Source organism: Chrysochloris asiatica, unplaced genomic scaffold, assembly GCF_000296735.1.
Source record: "Chrysochloris asiatica unplaced genomic scaffold, ChrAsi1.0 scaffold00418, whole genome shotgun sequence".
NCBI classification, from domain to species: Eukaryota; Metazoa; Chordata; class Mammalia; order Afrosoricida; family Chrysochloridae; genus Chrysochloris; species Chrysochloris asiatica.
Genome location: NW_006408936.1, coordinates 411,714 through 433,735, shown reverse-complemented (window position 1 = coordinate 433,735; position 22,022 = coordinate 411,714). Strand labels below are relative to the sequence as shown.

Genomic DNA, 22,022 nt, shown 5'->3' with positions numbered 1-22,022 from the left:
TTTTGGTTATTTCCAGTAGTTATGTGGGTTTTTTAATGCTTAAATGGATTTTTGTTGCTGTGTTATTAAACTTACTGGGTTCTCCTGGTGGATATGATCAGGAGATAGGCTTCCCTTTTAGCGTGTAATGCTTAGAAGCTGTTATTGCCTCTTGTCTCAATGGTGGAATTTTATGGAGTATGCGTGTAGCTTGGTTATATGGCCATGGTCAGTGTCTCTTCCTGGGTAACATAGGGAGTGAAAACTTCCACCTCCTGGAAATGTAAGTGAACAAACGGCCCAAAACGAGATGCAATATAAGAGCAGAGACAAATACCACCACTTAGAAACAAAAATGGCCAGTCACCTTGCTACACAGACTGTGTGTGTGCACTTTTAAAGCCTTCAGCAGTGGGTGGGGTATCCGTTCGCTCAGGCCCCTCCTCTAGTCACCATCGTAGAGGTGCATAGATAGATATTGAGAAGTTAATGGGAGAAAGATTGTCTACTGTTTTTGTCTCTGAAGGTCGGTTAGGTATCTGTGTGTGCACAGCATAATTTTTGTGTTAGTTGCATCCTTTTATGTTGAGGTTTTACCGATTGTTCGTATGGTTTGTCTGTCAAGCCTGACTGGCCTGCTTTTGTCTTGCTGGATATGCCGGAGTAAAGGGTCCTACACAGTTAATTTTAGGGTTGCAACCCAGAGGCTGATGTCATATATAGCCGCCAAAGAATTTGCTTTTGGGTCTGATAGGGTTCTTTCTCTCTGGGAAAACTGTGTGCTCAACGCTGGACTTTTTTGGGGGGGTTGTGCACCCACCTCTGCCTGAAGGCATCCAGGCTGGGCTAAGAAGGGGGAAAAGGGAAGAGGAGGAAAAAATGTATGGAAGCCCCCCGCACCTCCTTTTGCAAATGTCATTGCACCTCTTTCAGCACCAGTTCCCTGTGCCAGTCTGGCTGTAGCCCCACCCTCTGTACTCTGCCCGGGTGGGGTGGCTGCAGAGGGAGTCCAGTGTCTCAAGTGATTACTAACTGTCAGTATTTTCCTTTATACCATGATTTTTCCGCTGGCGTGTGTGCGAAACTGACACTCTGCACCTTACCCTAGATCCAGAGCTCTGGTGCTGCTTTGTGAAAACAGCTTCTCTGGGTTTTCAGTCCCTCCCCCACAGATCCTGTCCTACCCGACTCTGCCTCAGCCCCCACCAGAACCGGAAGTAACAGGATATGTACTTTTGACAATGAATGCAACACCATTCATCTTCAATTTGTCATCCCTGGCATTGATTGTCATATTCGAAATGGCCAATACCAGTCCATTTCAAGTCACTAATGCCTAAGATATCTATGTTTATGCATTCCATTTCATTTTTGACAACTTCAAATTTTCCTAGTTCATACTTCATACATTTCATAATCTGATTATTAATTGATGTTTACAGCACTTTATCATCATTTTGAGTTGTGCGCCATCAGCAAATAAAGTTTTCACGGGCTTTACTCCCATGGATTTTACTCTATTCACATCATCACGATGAACTCCCACTTTCAGGACGCAGCTCCTCCCCAGTCTCATTTTGAGTGCCTTCCAACCTGAGGTGGGGACTCATTTTCTGGCACTTTATCTGACAGTGTTTCTCTGCTATTCATAAGGTTTTCAGTGACTAAAGATTCAGAAGTAGTTCGTCACTCCTTCTTCCTAGTCTGTCTTTATCTGGAAGCTCATCTGAAACCTGTCCACCACTTGTGAGCCTGCTGGTATTTAAAATACACATGGTATAGCTTCCAGAATTACAGCAACTCAGAAGCCAGCACAATTAGCAGGCCTTGAATCAGCCCCCAAATCATGATTTCCCTATACACAACAGGATTGGAAGCTCTGGTTAATAAGGTTTTCATTGGCTGATTTTCTTAAGTAGATTATCATTTTCTTTTCTTCCTAGTCCATTTTAGTGTGGAAGCTCCCCTTAAACTTTTTCATTATCATAGCAGCATGCAAGCTACCACTGACAGACAGGTGGTGATTTCACTTGAAATTCATTGGCTTGGAATTGAACCTGGACCTCATTCATGGAAGGCAAGATTTCCGCCTTGGAATAACCATTGATCATCACAAACCCACCATGGAGCTATCACTGTCTGCCAGCCCTCAGTTATCTGAAATTCACTACATCAATGGAATGGTATCTAGTTCTGAAATGAGAAAACTGATGAATTGTTCTTTTTTGTTTTCTTTAGGCAAAGGCAGCTCCAGCATCTCATCTGACGTGAGTTCAGGCACAGATCACACACCGACCAAAGCCCAGAAAAATGTGGCCACCAGCGAAGGTAGGCAGCTGGTCTTCATTAACTTGCCTTCTGTAAGTGCTTGGCTGTGTTTGGAAGACAAATAAATGTGTGGGGCTCAGTTCTGTTGTACTGAGATTTTCAACAATGAGAAACAAAGGGGGCACCTGTGTTTCCTTTTGGTTGCATGGATGTGAATATCCATTAATGTTGATTTGTTGGGTTGAAAGCTCTCAGTTCTATAACAAGTGCTGGTATTTTGTGAAACTAAGATGGGCTTCTTTTGGTTCATTTTGATGGTGTTAGGTAGTTTGTTTTTTATTGTGGAAATAGTGTGATTATAAAATCCTTGCATTTTTGTGCTAGAATTTTCACCAACCTTGAAGTACCTGGAATTCAGGATTGGACCAAAGGGAATATCACATTCATGTAATTCATTCAACTTGAACTATTCACCAGTATTTATTTGGGAATAGGATGGCCTGTCATTTAAATAGTCAGGGAAAAATTCTGATGTGAAAAAGACTAATCACACTGACATTCTTGATAAAGCCTTTGTGTGTAGTAAAGTAGTCCCTCTGGGAAACCAACCACTTCCCAATGGAGAAGACTTTTAGTTATTGCTTACTTGTTGGAGAGTAGAAATCTTTGTATCTGTGGTTTTGTTTGTGGAAAGTTGAACCGATTATCGGATCATTTTCTTTCCTTTTAACGCAGTTAGAGGACTTCCTTTCTAAAAAAGAGTTCTTTCTAAATTAAATGTCAAATGGAGTTGCAGTGTATAACACCAATGTGTTCACTAATTTTATGGACGTTTTGTAGGACTCAGTGTATCCTGAAGTGTACAGGGTATTGAGGAAGCCCACTTTCAGGCTTAGTTTCTGCTCACAATATTTGGAAGGACATTCATGATATGATGTTGGTCATTTCTGTTGTTTGATTTCTCTTAATGTGTATTGCTGTGTATAATGATGGTTACCCTCTGTGAGCCTATATTTTCATTTTGGGTATTCTTTGATTTGGTATTTTTCAAGCAACCTAGAATTGCCTTGTGTGGGTTAATTATCCCAAGATTGATTTGTAATGAGTTTTTCCAACTGGATTATATACTCTTGTGATAATGCCCTGGCATCATTAAATGCAAACCACCATCAATGCAAGGCACCCCGATTAGGGTGTTCGCCTGAATGGAAACAAAGCATCAGGTAGTAATTAAGCTTTAATTTGTGCCTTTTAATTCAAATGTGGACATTAGATCATTCTTGGAATTCAGTAAAGGTGATATGCAAATGTGGTTAATTGATTCTAGACATTTGTTTGGAGACATCTCTTCTCAGAAGCCAGCATGAAAATCATTTCAGTTTAATTGATTGAAGATCCTCTCTAATCAGAAGTCTGGCAAGAGGATCATTCCTTATTGCCATTTCTTTTCAGGCAAACCTGTCAAAGTCATGTGCCTCAGTTGAATGGCTATAAAGTAGAAAGTTAAAAATATGCTAAACAGCCCCTCGGTGGTTTGCTATCAAGATTTAAGTTTCTTCATTATTTTTGTTCCATTCATTTCAAGAATGGAAAATGCTTAACTGTATGTGCTGCTCCATGTGAGGGGGTGAGAAAGACTGTAGGTTTCATACATTTAAAAATGTCTGCTTTTCATGCCTCAACAGAACTCCATAGGGACCTAAAATTTTTGTGTTACTTTGTCTTCCCCTTAGGAAAATTCTTTTGGCCCAGGCCCAGCCAATGTTTTATACATTTTGTCACAATTATTTTCTGTCAATCTGATGGTAGAGTCAGTCAGAAAAAAATACGATGTTCATATGCAACAGAACTGGCAACTAGGCTAAATTAGAATTTTTTTAAACTCTTACATGGAAGAAATGTACCTATAAAAGATGTTACCCACTTCCTTCTTTATCGGAAAAGAAGATCTTTTTTAATGTTATGTTTTACTAAACATAATTTGGGAAGATTTTATGTCTGAATCCATATTGCTATAGAGTTTTTTGCAATCAATGAAAATGAGAAAGTGTTTTACAATCTATTAGATTATTACTTATTCTGTAGTGCCACATCAGGACTCCAATCATTACATTAGTGTTGGCCTACTAAGCTATATACCTTAATATTAGTATTAATAGTTAATACTATGTTGATTAAAACACACACTTTCATTGAATTGATTCCAATCTATACTCCCAAACTGTAAATCTTTACAGGAGCACAAAGTCTCTCCCATGGAGAAACTGACGGGTTTGAACTGCTGACCTTGTGGCTAGCAGTCCAGTGCTTATCCTACAGAGCTACCAGAACCCCTTAATGTTTGATTGAATGATTGATTCTTGATATATACACTTGAGACAATTCTGACTCATAGTGACCCTATGTACTGCCCGGTCCTGAGCCATCCTCATAGTTGCTGTTTTGTCTAAGGTCATATTGCTGTCACCATGGTAATCCATCTCATTGGGCATCTTCCTCTTTGCACTGATGCTCCACTATACGAAATATGATGTCCTCCTGCAGGGACTGATCCCTCCTGACAACATGTACGAAGTACTAGGGGCAAAGACTTCCCATCTGCGTTTCTCAGGAGCATTTTGGCTACATTTCTTCCAAGACAGATTTATTTGTTCTTCTGGCAGTCAACAGTATTTTCAATATTCTTCTGCAACACTTCAATTCAAATGCATCGACTCTTCTGTCTTCTGTATTCATTGTCCAACTTCCATATGCTATGAGGCAATTGATGAATCACACTAAGGTACGTTTCAGGGATGTTTGCTGTAAAATTGGCCTCATGGTATCAAGCTGGTGCTTACAGAACGGATCCAGAGTAGCCATTGCTGATTTTTAAAACATGCAGGCAGCAGAGACCTGGTGCAATTCTCAGGATGATTCAGGTGTTGGATTGTCATCCCTCCACTGGTGCATTTAGCTAATGGAACCATCATTTTCTCCTTCTGGAAACACCTTAGGAGACTTGTTGGTACTGTGCACTAAGCATTGTCTTGCTAACCTTAAGATAAGTGGCAGTTCAAATCCACAGCTGCTCCAAGGGAGAAAGATGAGGCCATCTGCTTCCATAGACTGACAGTTCTGCTGTCCCATTGGGGACAGTTCTACTCTGTGGGTTGGAAGCCATTCAATGGCAGTGGGTTTTTTGTATGTTTGTTTGTTTGTTTGTAAAACATCTAGGCAACGAGTAGAATCAGCATGCTGACCAAGAAGCAGCAGGTGAACCGTGACTTTTTACAACTCCCACTGAAGAGCACAGTTCCGCATGCTACTCTGATTCTTACCCCACCATTCTCACCTGTGATTCTAAGAGAGTGTCAGGTGAGCGATGTCCCTGGAAGCTCTTCAATGTTGGTTATTTTCTTCAGGTTGTTTTGAAAGCCTCTTCACCTTTGAACTCATCAGTATCACCTTTGAGAAGCACAAGCATGATCCTCCGTAGAAAGGTCAGAGTGATACTGACTTCTAAAAGTCACATATATGGTGAAAGACAACATTCAGTTTTCCAGCAGGCTTTGAATGCTGTGGCTGTGTCTCCCTCTAATAGCTGGGTTGGAAGTATTTAACAACATGGTGTTGGGGTTTTCAATGATGGAGTGGTTGGGGAAGGTGGTGGTGCTGGTGTGTATGTGTTGCACACTCATGGAAGGCAGTACATGTGTCTGGCCTCCATAGGGAGGCCCCCTATTCTAAGGGGGAAGCAATTGTCCCTTCCTGGGAAATGTGTAGCTACCTACTCTATGTAACTCCAAACCAAAACCAACTCCATTGCCACCGAGTTGATTCTGACTCATAGTGACCCTACTTAGTGCTTCTGAGATTGTAACTTTTTATAGGAACTGGCAGCCTCTTCTTTCTTCCTCTGAGCAGCTCGTGGGTTTGAACTGCCAGCCTGATGGTTAGCAATCAAAATGCTTAACGCACTGTACTGCCAGGGCTCCTTATTCTAGATGTTTCTGCTGTTGTTACCAAGTGTCATTGAGTCGATTCCAGATCATAGGCACCTGGTTTGTATACAGTTTCCAGGGAGCCACTGGTGAGTTTGAATCCTGACCTTGTCGTTCAAACCAACCTTGAAGTCCAGTGCTTTATCCCTCAGCTCCACATAGCTTCTCCAATCAGAACCACACTTGTTTTCACACAGACACACCTACAAAACCCAGAAAACAAAATACCTGTTACCCTCGAGTTAATTCTGATTCGTAGTGAAACCTCATACAGGATTGCTATGGGTCAGAACCGACTGGATGGAACTTAACAACAACAACAATTGTTGTTTTTAGGGGTGGGAATGGGAATGAACTCTGGATGGGCCCAAGGCACCTTACCGATTGGCTGGTCGTGTTCTAACATTGGATCGTGACAACTGCTTCAGAACTCAGCGAGGTTACACACAGTCATTGAATGGTCCCCATTAAAAACAAGAGGGTCTCAGGGAGCTACTCCTCCTGGGTGGTCTTCAGACTAAGTTGTCACAGACTGTTTTCAGTGTCAGGAGGCGATCATGAATAATGGTCAGCATACCGGATCAAAGAGGGAGTGTTGATCATGCAAGCCATGTTGACCATGTTGGGTTGCCAGCTGAGATGCTGGGACCTCGGGGCCAGAGCTGGCTGGAGAGCCACCTCCTCAGAACTGATGCCTCACAGTCCTGTTCTCCTGGGATGTTCTGGAAGACATGAGAGGTTACCAGCCTCAGGTTACCCATAGAGATTTTCCCAGTATTATCTCTTAGCATCAGCTCATGTTGTGTATCCTACACCCAACACTAACAGTGGAGACATCATGTTTCTTCATTCTAGCTGGGTCTTTGCTCACAGCTGGTGTCCCTACTGCCTACATAGTGTTTCAGCCAATCTACTTAGGGTCAAAAGGCACAGTGCAAACAGTTAGTGACACTGTTTCATTTTAATCCTGGAGAGAGTGGCATATTCAATCTGATGAAAGTACAGGTATGCCTCTCGTGGTCTCCTGCAAAAGTTAAGAGCATTGGCTTTTATATGATTTTACAACCATCCCTTTTATAAGGAATTAGCAGTCAGTGGGGGACATGTTCCTTTTAAAACCCATTCTATGTGTTATGGCAATTTAAGATCCAGATTTCCTGGTTTTGCAAGGATGCAGGATTTAAGTGTAGAAGGCTGGAAACTTTCTATTTTTACTCCCCAACACATTCTGCATTCTAACATGGTAAGAAAAACTTCTCTTCTTGTGTTGCTGTTGTTTCTCTCCCACGTTTTGGAGGCTTTTTCATCCATGGGATGTTTGCTCTCTCCTTGACTAGAAAGAAAGAGTCTTTGACCTTCAGCTCTGGAAATCCTGCCCACACGTACCACAGATATCCTTGAGCAGAATCAGTTGGCTTGGGTTGGATGGCGAACAAGATTCTAAGTTTGGGCTTCTTTCAGACAACTGTGAGGCAGCAGGGAGAGCCCAGCCTTCTCTGATGCAGGGAAAGGAAGGTGAAGCAAAGAAATTCTAAGGTCAAGTTTAATTGGCTGGTGTAGAGTCTGTTTCATCCAGATGCTGTTTGAAGATATTCAAATTCAGACTTTGAACTCACTGGCAACCCAATTTATAGAGACAGTGGATGGTTCCTAATGCTTATTACAGCAGGCAAGCATGGACTGACAGGGTGTTCCAAGCTATAATGGTCCTTGGAGATTTTCTAATTGAGTGTATTTATTTACAGAAAACATTGTGGCATATACAAGTAAAGAGATTAGATAGATACCCAATAAATGGTTAAGCAGGGCCGTTGTTTTTGGGGTTTGCTTTTTGGTACACAATATTGTTTTGGAGGAGTCCTGGTGCGGCAGTGTAGGCTAATGCACTAGACTGCAAAGTTGCTTAAACCACAAGGTCGGTGGTTCAAGCTCACTAGCCACTCCTCAGAAACCCTACACAAGGTTATTGTGGGTCAGAACTGACTCTATGACACTTGACGACAACAATTGTTTTGAGGTGGTCAAGTTAGGGGAAAACAACCAAACCAAAAACCTTTTAAAAACAACAAAAAAAAGTTGTTGCTTTCTGGATGCTAAATGGTCTCCTTCTCTCTTGTCCAAATGGTTTCCAGCTGCTGGCTTTGAACTGATTGTAGAGATGTGCAGACTGTCAAGGAAGCGAGTTTGGAGAAAGGTAATAAAGTTCAAACACGTAGCACATGATTTCCAGTGGGAGGGGAGCAGCTTCAAATCATAAAAGGTCAGGTCCTCATGTTGCTGAGAGATAGATAAAACTACCTTAACCTCAGCTCCTGAGTTAAGACAATCTTGCATAGTCGCTCGAGCTTTGCTTCCTGAGACTTGTTTGTTTACCTTCCTAAGAGAATCTTTGTTTCCAGACGTCTCATTTGAGGCACGTGACAGGAGGTGACTGCTGAAGACTGGATCACAATATTCTTGCCTCAGAATCCCAGTCACCACTGTATTCGTACAATCACCGTGGCTCAGGTATTCTGTGAAGGTATTTGGAAAGTGCCCAGACATCTGGCTTTGTTTTTTATTTTCTTTGTCCTCTTCGTATTACCTCCTTGAGTGTACCTCTGAGACAAAACTCATGACACTCACCCAGTAAGGGGCAGATGGCTCTTCTAAATCAAGTAGATTCTCTTGCCCTAAAATTCCTCTTTCGCTGTGATATCTGGCTATTGGACAAATACCACAGATCCTTTTGGGAACACTTATGTACTTCCACTGGCATTGCTGCATTACAGTTTCTTCATCATCACACTCCTCTTCCTCCTAAGATGTGGGTACAAATGCTTTATGAAGTTTATTTTAAAAGCACCCAAGAGAAGCACCAGGAACCATGGTGACACTGTGGGTTATGTGCTGTGTCACTAGCCAGGAGATCAGTAGTTATGTGACACTGTGGGTTATGTGCTGTGTCACTACCAGTCACTCCTCAGAAGAAATACTAGGGTCTGTTCCTGTAAAGATTTACAATCTCTGAAACCCACCATAAGGTCCTCTATGAGTTGGGATTGAGTTGATGGCAGTGGGTAAGGATGAGAAGTACCTTTTGAAATGTCAACCATAAAGTTGTCTAGTTTGGCAATTACTGTTCAGGGAAAGCCCTAGAGGTTAACTTTGCATCATTATTATAGAAAGCAAAAGTCAGTTTTCCAAGCTGTTGATTAATGAACTCTTGAAGGGTTGGTTTGCAGACCACCATCACTCTGCCCATGGAATATTACATCGGATGGAGATGGTATTTGAAATTAATAGTTAAGTTAGTCATGGTAAATGTTCTGTGTTGTTGTTGTTAGGTGCCACTGAGTTGATTGTCCTGTATAACGACTCCATGTGGCAGTGTAGAGCTGACCCAAAAGGTTGTCTCAACTGCAATATTTATTATGAGAGGAAATTTTGCCTGTACAGCCTCTGGGAAGGTTTGAACTGCCAGCCTTTTGGTTGGTGTCAGGTGCTTAACTGTTGTGCCAAATGTTTCTTAAAACGTCTATGTAGTAGTTGTTGTTAAGTGCTGTCGAGTCGGTTCTGACTCATAGCCAGTGTAGGGTTTCCAAGGAGCCACTGGTGAGTTTGAACTGCCAACCTTGTGGTCCAGTGCTTATCCTACAGTGCCACACCAGACTCTAAAGATTCTGTGTTGTTATTGTTGTTGTTAAGTGAGGTCTAGTTAGTTCCAACCCTATATAGGGTTTCTGAGAAGCGAGTGGTAGTTTGAAATGGCAACCTTGTGGTTCAAACCACCCTTGCAGTCCAGTGCATTATCCTGCATAGCTACACCAGGACTCCTAAAGGTTCTATATATAGTACATGCGATATGGAGGTTCTGAATAATTATATTACTTATTTTCTGTTTAAAACCCAGCCATAGAATTATTCTTCAGTTGGAAATGTATGTTGTTGTTAAGTACCATAGAGTTGGTTCCGATTCATAGTGACTCTGTATAGGAGTTCCAAGGAGTGGCTGATGGGTTTGAACTGCCAACCTTGTGGTTAGTAGTTCAGTATTGATCCTACAGTGCCACACCAGGACTCCCGAAAATGTATATATGTGATGAATATTGGTTTCTGAGGACATTATGTCTTGGAAATGTACTTTCACGCATCTATTGGTGTGGCACTGTGGGTTAATGCGGGGCACTGCAAGGTCGGTTTGAACCACAGAGTCAGCAGTTCAAGCTCACCAGCTGCTCCTTGGAAACCCTATATAGGGTCACTATGGGTCGGAACTGAATTGAAGGCACTTAACAACAATGACATTCAAATTAAAGGTTTAGGAAGAGAAATAACAAGTAGAAGAAAGGAGGAAAGAATGATGTGGAGTAAATATCTAAAAACAAAACAAAAAAGTTCTAAAATACCCTATCCAAATTGGAAAGGGAGCTGTAGAGAGTTGTAGATAGAAATTGGAAATATGGGTGTCTGAGTTTTTACTGTGTGCCTGAGAAAGATAATGATTGATGATTATAAAGATTTATTTTGGTTTTAATAAAATTTAATCATATCGGAAAATGTCAGGATCATTTAGGAAAGCTTTGAGAGGGTTTAGCTGTTGATGCTTAATGTGTTTTGGTAATTAAATTAGCAATTCCCTGGGTCATGACACTTTTTTTTTTTCTTCCTTGTGTGAGTTCCAGCCTAATTGTAAATTAGATAGCATTTGAAAAACTTCATCACTTAGTGTCTGGTGATTTAAGAGGAGAAGAGATTCAGTGCATCTGATTTAAGAAACAATTCGCATTTGAGTCCAAGGATTCCTTTAAGCAATGGGAAGCTCATCAGCTAGGTATTCAAAAAATTGGCACGTACTCTAAGGAGTGTCTCCTGAAATCCTAAATACCATCTGGATGTAAGAACTAAGTTTAATTTCTTGAGGGAATTATCCTCCAAAAGGGGCCAAATGTCATGGAGTGGGTTCAGAAGGAAATGAGATTCTAGTATGTGTGTGTTTTAAGAACATTTTAAAGCAATCTTTATAATTAAGAGTCCCTCCGTGCCTTTGTGAAGAGTCCAGAGAGAAGAAAGCATTTTATCTTCAATCTACTAATCTCATCTCTAGGAATTATTCTAGGTTTAGTTTGCTCACCTACATTTTTCCATTTGCAAAAAAGCAGTGAATAAGTAATCAATGTATTTCAGCCCAAGACATTCTGATTCATGTAAATTCAGCTCAATCTATTTGCAATGCAGACTGGTGTCATTCCTCAGACATTTTATCCATAATATCAGTAAATTTAATCCAGTGGGGATTTATTGATGTGTATATTTTAAGTTCAGATGCGTTTGATTAGGCACTTGTGTTGTTGTTGTTGTTAAGTGCCATCAAGTCGGGTCCTACCCATACCGACCCTGTATAGGGTGTCCAAGGAATGGCCGGTGAACTTGAACCACCAACCTTGAGGTTCAAACCAACTTTGCAGTCCAGTGCATTAACTTACAGTGCCATACAGGATTCAGGCACTTGTGAGAGGTTCAAAATACATGGTAGTCAGAGAATCACAAACTAGTAGCCTGGAAACTAATCTCTACCATCAGATACTTTTTCTTCTCTCTGAATAGGTTTAAAACTAGTTTTGAGTTTGATTGAATGGACTTAGATGGAGAATGTACCCTGCAACTCTCCAATGTCCTAGTCGTCTGTTACTGTCTTAACCAAGTGCCCTTCATCATCTTCTCTTAGCTCCCTAACTCCTGAAGGAATTTGATTTTATGGCAAGAGCTATTACTTCCAGAACATTAGTAGATACTGGGGAAAGTAAGTACTTCAGGGCCGGTTGAAGAATAATTGAGGGCGGCATAGGATGTATCCCAGCAATGGGAGTTAGGGTGATCATTTGGGAAGTAGGGAGACCAGGGATGGGGGAAGAGGGATGCTTGTGTGAGTAGAAGAGAGGAACGGTGGAAAGGAAGGCTTAGCATGCTAGATAGCTTCCTCGTGGATGTAGACACCTAAGGACTCCACTACTGAGGGAGTGGTTTGCAGTTCAAGTCCAGCAGGAGTTGCCTCGGAAGAAAACCCACTGTCACTGAGTTGATTCTGACTCATTAGGATCCTATAGGGCAGAGTAGAAATGCCCCATGGGGTTTCCAAGGTTATAAATCTTCATGGGAACAGACAGCCCCAGCTTTCTCACACAGAGTGGTTAGCGACCCATTACTTAACCCACTGTGCTAATAGGACTCCATCAGAAGAAAGGCCTGGGGAACTACTTTGGGAAAAGTCAGCCACGGGAAAGCCTATGGATCTGACACACATGAGTGCCGTGGGTCACAATCAATAGAACAGCAACTAAGTTGGGTGTTTTGTTTGTTTTTTTATTAAATCAAAATCTGCAGAGTTTGGAAAAAATCCATGTAAGGGGATTGTTCTCCAGGGTCAGGTGGGGAAAGTGGAGGCTTCCAAATAGACCTTCCCCTGCCAATAGTGAGTGGGTTGACTAAGTGCTTGTATGATACAAAGTGGCTGTTTTCCTTTATTCTAGCTTTCCTCTTATGGATTCTAGAGAAAGGGAGATGTCATTGACAACGTTGGCACTTTTCAAGTCTAGGAACTGCCCCCTTTCTTTAGGTACTTTGGGATGTTTTTCTCTAAAGGGCTGACTTCTGACCTCAACTTTGGTACAGAGGGAATGTGGTGGACGTTGGGGCCACAATTTAGGACAGAGCCATCAGATATCCTTGGAAATGTTTACCCTTTGCAGTCTTGGCCACAGCCTGATCTTACAAAGCAGGCTAACATGTGTGTTTACTTCCTCCTTGAGTAGGAAATAACTTCCTGAGGATAAACTAACTTCCTCAGGAAATCTTGGCTTCCCAAAGCTGTTGTCCTGATTAACAAATAATGAGATAAAAGCACTTTCATTGTAAAGAATGCTCTTTTCTCATCCTATTCACTTAAAGAACTTAGAAAATCTACATTATGGAGGGAATTGTAGATGCATGATTGAGAAATTATGTACAGATAAGTGAAAGATTCTAGAAGAATCTGTCAAAGGAGTTCCGTCCTTGGGAAGCAGAGAGTAATGCAGATAATATTTACAGATATTTCCAGGGTCATGCCACCAGAAAAGCTATCAGTGATCCTGCTATGCAAAGTAGAGTAGGTCACCTGGAACACTGCAGGACATTTGTTCTGTGTAACTGGATAGGGTTGGTCTATCAGTTTGGGGATAGGGGGTGAAGAAAATGGAAATGGAATTTCTACACAGAAAGTGATTCTGAACTACAAAGAAAAGAGACGCAGGTTGAGGAGGGAGATGGGCTGAAAACAGAAGAGATGGTAGAGCTGAGGAGATGTTTTCAAATATTGACATGAGTGAACCCCAAGGTAATGCCTTCCTATGACCCTGAACACAGTAAAACCCACTAAACTCACAGAATGTTTAATGAGAGTGAATTTCCACAGAAAAGAGCTGAATTTTGAGATGGTTTGTTGTCTCAAAATACAATTAAAGTTAATTTTCAAAGAACCTATCAATTACACTCCCACAATGGACTAATGGTTAAGAACTTGGCCGCCATCCTGAAGGTTAGTGTTTTGAATCCATCAGGACTGCTACACTTGAGAAAGCCCTAGTGGTCTGCTCATGTAAAGATCGTTGTTAGGTGCTATCTAGTCAATTCCGGGCCAACATCACAATAATTATGCTTGAGTCCATTGTTTGCAGACACTGTGTCAATTCATCTTGTTGGGGATCTCCCTCTTTTTCATCCTGATAACATGTTCAAAGCATGCAAAAAAAAGTCTAGCCATCTCATTTCTAAGGAGCATTCTGGTTGCACTTTTTCCAAGATAGATTTGTTTGCTCTTCTGGCAAGCCATGATACTTTGAATATTCCACACCGACACCATAATTCAAATGCATCAGTTCTTCTTAGGGGTCTTTTATTCATTGTCCATCTTTGAAGATACTGTGCCTAGGGTCAGGTGCACCTTAGTCCTCAAAGTGACATCTTTGCTTTTTAACACTTTAAAGTCTTATAAAACATATTTGTCCGGTGCAATGTGTTTTTGCTTTCTTGACTGCTACTTCCAAGAGCATTGATCATAGGTCCAAGTAAAATGAAATCCTTGACAATTTCATTTTTTCCTTCCTCTGATGTGTTATTTATTGGTCCAATTGTTAGGATTTCTGTTTATATGATTTGTAATCCTTATCAAAGTCTGTATTCTTTGATCTTCATCACCAAGTGCTTCAAATCCTTTTGGCTTGTGGCTAACAACAAGGTTGTGACATCTGCATATTGTTGTTGTTATGTGCTTTTGAGTCAGTTCTGACTCATAGAGACCCTGTATAGGCTGTTCACGTACTGGTTGGTGAGCTTGAACCACAACCTTGCAGTCCAGCACATTAACCCACAGCGCCACACCAGACAGATTGTTAACGAGCCTTCCTTTATTCTTGCTGCCCCATTCTTCTTCAGATAGTCCATATAAATACTGTTGCTGATGTTAAATGACATCAAGTAAGTTCTGACTCATAGTGACTCTGTAGAGGGTTTCCAAGGAGACACACTGGGTTTGAACCAACAACCATGTGGTTACCAGTCAAATGTTTATCCCAGAAAATCCTTTGGTTCTACTCTGTTATATGGGATCACTATGAGTAGGAATGGACTCTGTAGTCCTCAACAACACTGGTGACAATTTGGACAGGTTTAAGCATTCTGTAGTTTATCAAGGAGCACCAGTGGTTTACACATACCAGCCATTCTGCAAGAGAAAGAGGAAGCAGTCTGTTTCCATAAAGATTTACAGCCTTGGGAACCCTATGGAGTAATCCTACTCTTTCCTATAAAGTCACTGAGTCGAAATAACTTCACAGCAGTGGGTCTTTTTTTTTTTTTTTTCTCCTTTTCTTTAAAGTTACATTTAGAGCCTTCCATGGGCGTATAATAGTGTTTCCTATAATTTATATTCTTCTTGTTATCGCTAAGTACCGTTGAATCTTTTTTGTCTCATAGTGACACTACGTACATAGGGTTTCCAAGGAGCAGCTGGTGAGCCTGAACCGCCGACCTTGCTATTCAAACTGACATTGCAGGCCAATGCATTAACCCACGGCACTACACCAGGACTCCATAATTTATATTAGTGTATATACTTTATAAAGAGCTCTGGTAGTGTAGTGGTTATGAGTTGGGTTGCTAAGCTCAAGGTCATCAGTTCGAAACTAGCAGCCGTTCCATGGGACAAAGATGAGGCTTTCTGATCCCATAAAGATTTATAGCCTCAGAAACCCTCTGCAGGGTTGTTATGAATCAGAATCGACTCCATGACACGTAACCACCAACCACCATCATAAAATTTATATTAACTTCTCTCTTTTGAGTATAATTATGAACTCAAAAATTCTAATTATTTATCATTATTATTCTCTCTTTGATGTTTGACTTTTTCACAACTTTGACTGTATAAAGCTTTTAAACTTCTCTTTTGTCCCTCCAACACCGTCCTTCATGCCTGTAAAACCACCCTTGTTTTATGGCCACAAAAGAATGTTTCAGACACATCCTAATTTTTTTCTGCGCAAGACATGGACTCAGCCATGCTCTGAAGAGTTATGTTCCTTTTAGTGGAGAAATATATTCACGGCGTGAAGCCAGGAACAAAGCAAAGCGCTCTTGCTGTTATAGGGCCATGCTTAGCAAAGCTAGTACTGGAGAACAATACGATCTCTAAAGGTATCATTCCACACTGATGTTGCATCAGTTTCTAACAACAACAACAACATATTATACCATGCTTACCAGTCGTTGCTTCCACCGTCAGAGTTAGCATTACATACACTCATCATTCTCCACTACATCTTTTCTAGGCACTCGTTCTAACTCTCACAGGTATAGCTGACTTTTTAGTTATGGTTTTAAATACTGCCTACTGTGTGCCAGCATGGCTTAACTATTAAGGGCAACTGTCCAAATATGTGAAACAAATATGGTTTGTTTTCCATCAGAACAACAGATATGGTTTGTTTTACACAAAATTTATTTGCAGAATGATTTGAGAAGATGATTACTCAACTTCACACACATTAGAAAACTGAACATTCTAATCGCACTTAGAACGTTTTAAAAGATTCATATCTTCAAATGGACTTTCTATATATCGTTCTCTGGATTCTTAGATGAACTCACCTGGTCTATTTTTGAAGATTCTCTCTTAACATTATCCAGACACTTGAAATCAGCAGACTTGTGAAATTACATAGTGGCGTCCTGCTAGCTTGTAATACAAAATGTCATAGGCTAGGAAGACTCTTGCTACTCAGCAACCACGCAAACAACTGTTTGCCCCACACATTCTCCATATATGCCAAGAATTCCCTGCTACATGACAATGGCAGTTCTTGGCCATGACTTAGTCTAAACTGCCACTCTGTAAGTGTGGTGTGCCATAAGATAAGCACTGAACTGCTTACCTCAAGATCAGAAGTTAAAACCCACCAACCACTCCTTGTAAACTTTACACACGGTAGCTGTGAGTTGTGAACCAATTGTATGGCACTTAATGACAACAGCAACATCAGTTTGAGGCAGATGGTGTTGAAGGATAAACACTAGACTTCTAACCACGAGGCCAGCAGTTCACACCCACCTTGAGAGAAAGATGAGACTGTCTAGTCCCATAAAGATTTGTAGCTTAAGAAATCTTCTATAGGGTTGCTATGAGTCAGAACCTTCTAGAAGGCATCTAACCACAACCATGATAATTTCATGGCATCAGTCTGTAGTTTGTTTATTTTTATTACTGTTTTACTGTGTTGCTAGTAAAGGTTTACACACTATTTTAAGCTCCGATTCTGGCATTTCTACACAAGTTGTTCGGTGATGCTGACTGGTACATTCTTCACAAGGCACAAACATCCTCATTATGTCTGTTTTGGTTGTTTCATTTCCATTAATCTATTTTCCTTCCTTACATTATCATTTTTTTAAATAGATTTTATTGTGAATTGAGTGGTAGTTTACATAGGAGAACATTGGTTTTGCACTCATCCTATCTTACTTCGTTTTATTGCAATGATTACAATCCCCTCCATGCATCATCATTCAACAGCATTTGCTTCTATTCCTTCTGTTTTTGTTTTGTTTTATTGTTGTACGCAAAACCACTCAGGAATATATAATAATTTAAACAACCAAAGGGCACATTCTGTAAGCCTGCCTCCTGGCTAAAAGCACACAGCCTTTCTCTTTCCATGAGTCTAGAGTCCTTAGCTGCTCTCTCTCTCTCCATTGTCATCATCTGTGTCTCCATCTCCGGTGTCACTGCTTCTCTGGATAAGGTTCCACATTCTGCTCATGCTCTTCTCCCTTGATGGCCCTGAGGATTTCTGTTTCTGGACTGTAAGATTAACTATTTCACCCTTTATGTTACAAATCTTCTACTTTTACAATATGACAATCACAGTTAGTCATAATAACAACTACTCAGTATTGAATTTTTTGTAAGTAATTGTTATTCATTTAATCTCATTTAAAGGAGATCTGCACTTAAGGGTGATACACATTATTTTCTTTTACCCAATTTTTAGTTTACCTATAAAGTGACCTCAGAGGTTAGTTTCTATTCAAGGTTTGAAAAGTGTCTCAGGGTATTGGTCTTAGGAAATCTTCTCAACTAGTCCACTTGGTCTGGTTTGTGTGTTTGTTTGATTATAGGAATTTGAGGCTTTGTTCCAAAGTTTTGTCCACTTCTGTCAGAGTCCATGCATTGAGGCCCTGATTAGAACAGTTGGTGGTGGTAGGTTGGCACCATCTAGTTTCTTCTGATCTCACGGTGTGTGTAGATTATTTGTCCTGTACACTAATCTCTTATCTTCACAGTATCATTCTTGTACTTGATTGGACTCCTTCAAGGAAGGAATTGTGCTTTATTTATCTTTGTGTACCTCACAGTTATCATTGTTATATCATATATAATAATAATTTGCTAAATGCTTTTTGAATGAAAGAACAGTTTTTGTTTAGGATTTGAAACTCCTGTTTAACTGGAGTCAGAAGACTCTACTCAAAAGCTGTGAAATACCAACTCAATATGTGGTGGTGGTTGTATGCTGTGAAGTGAGTTCCAAGTCATAGTGACTGTGCATAGGGTTTCCAAGGCTGGTCAATTTTTACGGGAGTAGAAAGCCTCATCTTTCTTCTGAGGATTAACTGGTAGATTTGAACTGCTGACATTATATTTAGCAGCCCAGGTTATAACCCATTACACTGCCTAATGTGAGAGGTAGACTTATTTTTTAAATGAATGTTTCTGCTGAGAGGAACTAGAGACACATCATGGGAATATTTAGCAGTGATTTGATTTTAGAAGCCTTTTGGGTTAAAGGAGCAAACAACTTCTTTAAGCAGAATAGAAGGCAGATGGTACTAGAGATAATGTTCCAGTTTCTACCTTTTCATGTGTTCTAACATTTTTAAAACCAAAAGAAGCTTGTCTAGGAATACTAGTCAGTGTATTGTTGTTGTGGTTGTTAAATGCTGTCGAGTTGGTTCCAACTCATAATGACTCTGTGTAGGGATTCCAAAGAGCAACTTGTGGGTTTGAACCGATGACCCTGTGGTCCAGTGCATTTTCCTCAGTGCTACACCAGGACTCCATGTATATGAGTGCCAGGTACTTGAGCCCTTTTTTTCTGTGTGTTTTGTTGTTAACATTCTAAATCACTGTCAGGGAGCCCTCCCATGTGGTTAAAGGCTTGCTTGCTAACTTGTCCGAACCCACCAGCTGCTCTGGAGGAGAAAGATGTGTCAGTCTGCACTTGTGAAGATTTGCTTACAGGCTTCAAAACCCTGTGAGTCAGCCTTACTCTGTCCTTTAGTGCACCTGTGAGTCGAAATCCTCTTGACAACAATGAGGTTTTTGCATTGAAGCCACTTAAATGAGCGCTGGTGGCACAAATGATTAGTGTTTGACTGTTAAGCAAAAGGGTGGTGGTTCAAATCCACCTAGGGCTTCCAGGGAGAAAGGTCTGATGACCCGCTCCAGTAATGAATTGTTGTTAAATGCTGTCAAGTCGGTTCTGACCCATAATGACCCTGTATAGGATTTCCAAGGAGTGGCTGGTGAGTTTGAACTGCCAACCTTGCGGTTCAAACCAACTTTGCAGTGCAGTGCATTAACCCACAGTGCCACACCAAGACTCCACAGTAAAGAATGTTGTTGTTAAGCACTGTTGAGCCAATTCCACCCCATAGTGACACTGTGTAGTGTTTCCAAGGAGCAGCTGGTAAGTTTGAACCACCAAGCTTGCAGTTCAAACAACTTTACAGTCTGACTCATATACAGTCAGCGCCATACCAGGACTCCCCAGTAAGAATACAGCCTGCAAAACTGTACGGGTCCAGTCTTTAATCTCGTACTTGGCGTCAGGAGGAGTTGGAACTAAGTCAAAGCCAGCTAACAGCAAGAAATTGCTAAATGAGATACATTTGTTGTTGTTGAGTGCTTTGCTATCAAGTCATTTCCTACTCATAGCGATCCAGTATTGTTTCCAAGGAGAGACTGGTGAGTTTGAGCTGTTACCTTGTGGTTCATACCAACCTGTGGTCCTAAGCTTATCCTACATCGCCACACCAGGACTCCGAGATAAATGCATACGTCTCAAATTTTAGGGTCTTCTGTTTCCTTCCCCCACTTTTAAGTCCAAAGGAAAGTGTTTTCTTCCTTCACCCTGTTAATTTTATCAAATCCTTTCAAGCTCTTGTAATTTACATACATTTAATTGTTGTAATTCTGCATCTACTGATAACTCAAAACTACCAAAATTAGACCCTGTGAGTCCTGAACTGATGAAATTAGAAAAGTCAGTTTCATGTAATTGACACACAATATGACTGAATTGGCCACAATATGAGCAGTGTTGTTGTTGTTGTTGTTTCCTGTTGTTGTTGTTCATGGATTTGTGATTTGTTACAAAGAAAATGTAAAAAAAGAGAAATTCCTGAAGGAGATCATAATAGTGTTCTTTTACAGATTTATTTATTTTAGAATTGTCTGAGAACTGACCTTGCCCTCCTCTTATCTTTTATAAACTGTCATTTATTTCTTAGAAACTTGAAATTTGTAAAGCTTTTGTGCTTTGTTTAGCTGGGTCGGAAGTGGGCAGAGATTGGAAATTAAAGCCATTCCATCCCAGAGATTTACACAGAGCTGAATTGTGGCTAAAGGATACATTTGGAAAACTAAGTAAAGAGGATTCATCTGATGGAAAACTCTGAAAATGCTATTTTTCTTTTACTTACCCTTTCTGTGGGACCTACAAAATTTCTTAGCCCTGATTTCCTTACCTGGAAACCAGAAAACAATAGTACTTTACCAGTGACCCCCTCCTGGTGTGGCACTGTAGGATAAACACTGAACTGCAAAGTCCTTTGAACCAAAATGTCAGCGGTTCAAGCTCACCAGCTGCTCCATGGAAACCCTATACAGGTTCACTATTGAGTGGGAATGAACACAACAGCCTATAACAACACCAGTACTCTCAATGAGCTGTTTTGTCTTCATCAGCTGATTCCTAGTTACTTCCTGTGATCCATTTGAATTCACCTTTTAGGACAAAAAGATGTGCATAGAAAACAGTGAACCAGATGCCATTCAGCCATCTTCAATTTCCGGCAAGCGCAGGAGTGCCAGGGTAGAACTGTGCTCCACGGGGTTTTCAGTGGTGCATTTTTCACATGGCCATCTCCAGGCCTTCCTTCCAAAGTCCCTCTTGTTGTCGTTGTTGTTGTTAGGTCCCATCAAGTTAGTTCTGACTCATACCGACCCTTTATAGTGTTTCCAATGAGCAGCTGATGAGTTTGAACCGCCGACCTTGTGGCCCAGTGCTTTATCCCACAGCACCATACCAGGTGTTTCTAGGTAGACCCAAACTTCCAATTTCCCACTTAGCAGCTGAGTGTGCTGACCTCTTGTACCACTCTAAGACTCCCCACAAGGACAGATTGTCCCTAAATGAATTCAACATAATTCTCATTGAAATCCCAATGATTTTGTGTGTGTGTGTGTGTGAGAGAGAGAGAGACCGAGAAGAATAAACAGTATATTATGTATTCTACTCATGAACAAGTATTCAAAGGAGTTTTGAGTTTAAAAATCAGTCTGTAAATTGTTAAGACACATCCATTTCAGATACATCCTGGGCCCAGTGGGGTTTTTACTTTGAGACTTAACCAAATTCTACTATGTTTACCTGTGAGAATAAACCCAACATCTAACATGCTTTCCATGTGCACACACACACAAAAAAATTGTAATTGCATTTGTAATTTGTTGACTGAATATACGTATGGAAGAGGATGCTCGTGAACAGTTTGAGATGATGTAATGAGGGTAGCATTTCCTTACCATCATGAACACGTGTTCTACGTATGCAAGCATTTAACAGGTATGGATGATAGAGGATAAACTGAGCTATGAATATACAGGAATTTAGAAAGTGAAATTGGAGTCCTGATGTGGCGCTGTGAGGTAATGCACTGAATTGCTAGGTCAGTTTGAACTGCAAGGTCAGTGGTTCAAATTCACCAGCCGCTCCTTGGAAACTCTCTCCCGGGTCATTATGAGTAGAAATCAACTGGTCAGCATGTAACAACAATAACAAAGATAGTATTAAGAAGCCCTGGTAGTGTAGTGAGTTGTGTATTAGACTACTAATTGTCAGGTGAGCAGTTCAAATCCATCAGCTGCTACATGGAAGAAAGATGAGGCTTTACAGATTTATAGCCCAGAAGCCCTATACAGAGTCACTATGAGTC

General features: G+C 40.8%; 1 protein-coding gene across 1 annotated transcript in view; it reads left to right on the top strand.

Moving 5' to 3' along the window:
• FBXL7 (F-box and leucine-rich repeat protein 7) overlaps positions 1-22,022 on the top strand; it is a 585,554-nt gene that overhangs the window by 204,164 nt on the left and 359,368 nt on the right. Inside the window, exon 2 of the mRNA XM_006876831.1 lies at positions 2,218-2,307. Within this exon, the coding sequence (XP_006876893.1) occupies positions 2,218-2,307 (90 nt within the window). The remainder of the gene's footprint in view (positions 1-2,217; positions 2,308-22,022) is intronic.